Source organism: Triticum aestivum, chromosome 1B (assembly GCF_018294505.1).
Source record: "Triticum aestivum cultivar Chinese Spring chromosome 1B, IWGSC CS RefSeq v2.1, whole genome shotgun sequence".
In the NCBI taxonomy this organism is placed as follows: Eukaryota; Viridiplantae; Streptophyta; class Magnoliopsida; order Poales; family Poaceae; genus Triticum; species Triticum aestivum.
In genome coordinates this window covers 656,648,394-656,651,568 of record NC_057795.1, presented here as the reverse complement: position 1 = coordinate 656,651,568, position 3,175 = coordinate 656,648,394, and the positions used below count along the sequence as shown (strand labels likewise).

The window sequence follows — 3,175 nt, the reverse complement described above, 5'->3', positions numbered from 1 at the left end:
AAATGAATAAAAGGGGATGTATCTAGATGTATTTTAGTTCTAGATACATCCTTTGTTGTCCATTTTGATGACAAGTATTTTCGGACGGAGGGAGTATTTCAAAAAAAATAGCAATCAACAATTTTGCATGAAACATGAAAGATCTAACGCTACCATTTCACATTTGAAGGGCTATTTGGGCTGGCCTAGTTTCAGGGTGAAATATAAACTTCGGCCTAGCACTTTGGGCTGGCCTGGTGGCCTCATACCAAAAAATATTTTCCCTCAAGGCATGTACTGGCTGGACTACTCTGCAGCCCACTTAGAAATAGTGCTGGGCCTCGTATATACAGTACATGCTATAGTCCACAGGTCCGGGCAGTCCAGTTTTCCCTCCATTCCCCCGCGGAGAAAAAAAAGGGGAACCGCGGGATTTCGCCGGAGATGTCGTCGGCGGCCACGAAGCTCGCCACCGCGGCCGACGCTACCTCGACGGAGGCCCAAACCCTCGTCTTGGTAAGAACCCCTTTGCCCCCCCCCCCCCCCCCCCCCCCCCCCCCCCCCCCCCCCTACCAATCCCACCTCCGATTCCATCCCGCAAAACCCTAACCCCTCCCAAAATTCCCCAAATCCGCAGGACATGCGCAAGGCGCTCAGCTCCATGAAGTCCCTCGCCGTGGAGTACGAGAGGGCCGGCAAGCCCGACAAGGCACGCCGCCGCTCCCCACTAGCCCCCGAACCCCGCCTCCCCTCGAAACCCCTAACCCCCCGAGCCGCGTGGATTTCTGCAGGTGAAGCAGCTGGAGGACGCGGTGCAGGAGCTGGTGGCCTCGTACGAGGACTGCGCGTACCTCGCCGAGGCGGTGAAGAAGGTGCCCGGGGCGTACCAGCCGTCCGACCAGGTGCGGGCCGTGGCGCTTCTGCGTGGGGGCGTTCTAATTGGGGGCGAATTTGGGCTAACTGTCTGCACTCTGTTGGTTTGGGAAGGCGACTGATTTCAGAAAGCTGATCGATGCGGAGGTTGAGAGAGTCAAGGGGACCTCGCGATCGTCGGGACACAAGGACCAGCTCATACGGCAGTTCAAAGAGGCTGTTTGGGTATGTGCTTCAGAGACTCTTGTTTCTGATTGTTGAGAAGATTATCTGCAATTTTGTGCTGTAGATGCATTTGCTAGGTGCTGAGGTCCTTCGCCAAAGATGCGCACGAAAGTTGTTTAACTTCCTTTGGGATACGTATGGCGAAGAATGTGTCGTGCGTGATTTCAAAGTGCCTGACCTTTTGCGTGCTTGTGCTCTGTCTCTGCAGGATGTTCACCATGCAGGTCAACCGATGCCTGGTGATGAACAAGAGGAACTTGTTATGACTAGCACCCAGAACAACATCCTAAATACAGTATGCCCATTGACTATGAAGCCTATAGTCGACTTGGAAAATCCTGTTCGCTGGTAAGCAGTCAGTGCCTGGTTTTATTTTCATACTATATGACTTTTCTGTTGTCTTTGAACATGCTTGAGCCACACTCGTTACTGTAAATCTTTGTTCAAAGAAAATCCTTTTCTTATTATTATGTTCCCACCAGATAAAAACTGATCAAAGTTTTGTTGTCAAACTGAAAATGGAGCAAAGTTTCTAGGCACAATTCAGTAGCTCATAGTGCCATTCTATTTCTGTTTGTATTTGCCTCTAAATACCCTTTCAGCCTCAGTGAAACCATCAGATTTGGTTTTCCTTGTTTTTGATGTGCTTACTATAGAAAAATCATCAGGATTTGCTTCCCTATTGTTTTTGATGTGCTTGCTATAAGGAAAACCTGCTCTTTCTGTTAATGAATCCTGTGTGTGAGTAGAACTAGTTCACAACTGTGAATCGAACAACTGGCATTGGTATCGATCAAACCACTAACTATTGATTTTGATTTATTTGCTCAAGTAAAGGGTTTCGCCACTGGACGAAATATGTGAAAGATGCTAGAAAATGCACACAGTCAAATATCTGTGGATGTTGAGTTCCAAATGGATTTGTAGCCCGATTGTGTAGGATCGGCATGCTATAAGAAAAGCCTGCTCTTAATCCTGTGTGTCAGTAGAATTAGTTTGCAACTGTGAATAGAACAACTGGCATTGGTATCGAACTATCGATGAAACCACTAACTATTAGTAATTTTGATTTATTTGGCCTAGTAGGGGGTTTCACCACTGGACGAAATATGCTAAACAATGCTAGAAAATGCACACAGCGAAAAGATCTGCATCTGTTCAATTGCTAATTGATTTGTTTCGCCATTGTGTAGGATCTGGGTGCTCTAAGAAAAGCTTGTTCCTTCTGTTAACAGATCCTTTGTTTTCAGAAACGCTGGAAATCGCACGTAGCTCACATATCTGGAGACATCCAATTCCAAATACTAATAGGGTGATGTTTCCTTTCCCTCTGCAGCATCGATTGCAGGCACATCTATGACAAGGATCCAATCCTGAGGTACATCCGGACGAACAAAGCTCCGAATTGCCCCATTGCAGGTATACGCAGTAGTTCTCCGCACCCCCTGTTCCTTCGTTTCACGAGGCCGTCCTCAGCTTCAGCCCATCTGTTCAACCAGGCTGCCCGGCGGTCCTGCAACCGGCGAAGATCGTCTGCGACACCTTCCTTCGCATGGAGATCGAGGAGCTGCGGGCGTCGGGCCCGGCCGCTCCGAACGCCTCTGAGATAGAGGATATCTCGGACCACGACGAGGACGAGGACGAGGATCCGATGGACGAAGACGATGACGAGTGATACGCGTCTGGAGAAACGAACCTTGGTGGATTCTTGGTATTTTGTAGGGATGATGATAGGTGTTGGTACTCTGTTTTCAGGTCGCACTCGTATGTCGTCGTGTGTGGAATCGGGGGATGTGGCTCCCCTGGCAATTAGCTTAACCAACGTAACAAGCTTAGCTATGAGGATATTTATTCTTGTTCTGCCCTGCTTTTCATCAGTCTGCAGTGCTCGTTCGTTTGTCTGATTGGTGATGATTTGGTGAGACTGAATGACCCCAATCTAAAAATATTTCACAAACCGGCCCCTTTTTGCATGAGGCCCTGGCCGAGGGCGTCATGGTAGGGACATCTAGCATGTCGCCCGGGCCGAGGGCCATGACCAGTTTTGTCCATTTTCGCGATGATTTGGAGGTAGGGAAGTAGCGAGGACTTGCTACAC

General features: G+C 48.9%; 1 protein-coding gene across 2 annotated transcripts; it reads left to right on the top strand.

The window, feature by feature from the left end:
* Positions 1-351: 351 nt before the first annotated feature.
* LOC123098894 (E3 SUMO-protein ligase MMS21) lies at positions 352-2,937 on the top strand. Of its 2 annotated transcripts, XM_044520968.1 has the most exons (7): positions 352-495; positions 617-688; positions 771-881; positions 967-1,077; positions 1,286-1,425; positions 2,414-2,496; positions 2,577-2,937. In XM_044520968.1, exons 1-7 carry the CDS (start codon positions 424-426, stop codon positions 2,750-2,752), a joined length of 765 nt encoding a protein of 254 aa, XP_044376903.1. In that variant the 5' UTR covers positions 352-423; the 3' UTR covers positions 2,753-2,937. The 2 variants fall into 2 exon arrangements, with proteins under 2 accessions (XP_044376903.1, XP_044376910.1); XM_044520975.1 differs by lacking the exon at positions 617-688.
* Positions 2,938-3,175: the final 238 nt, after the last annotated feature.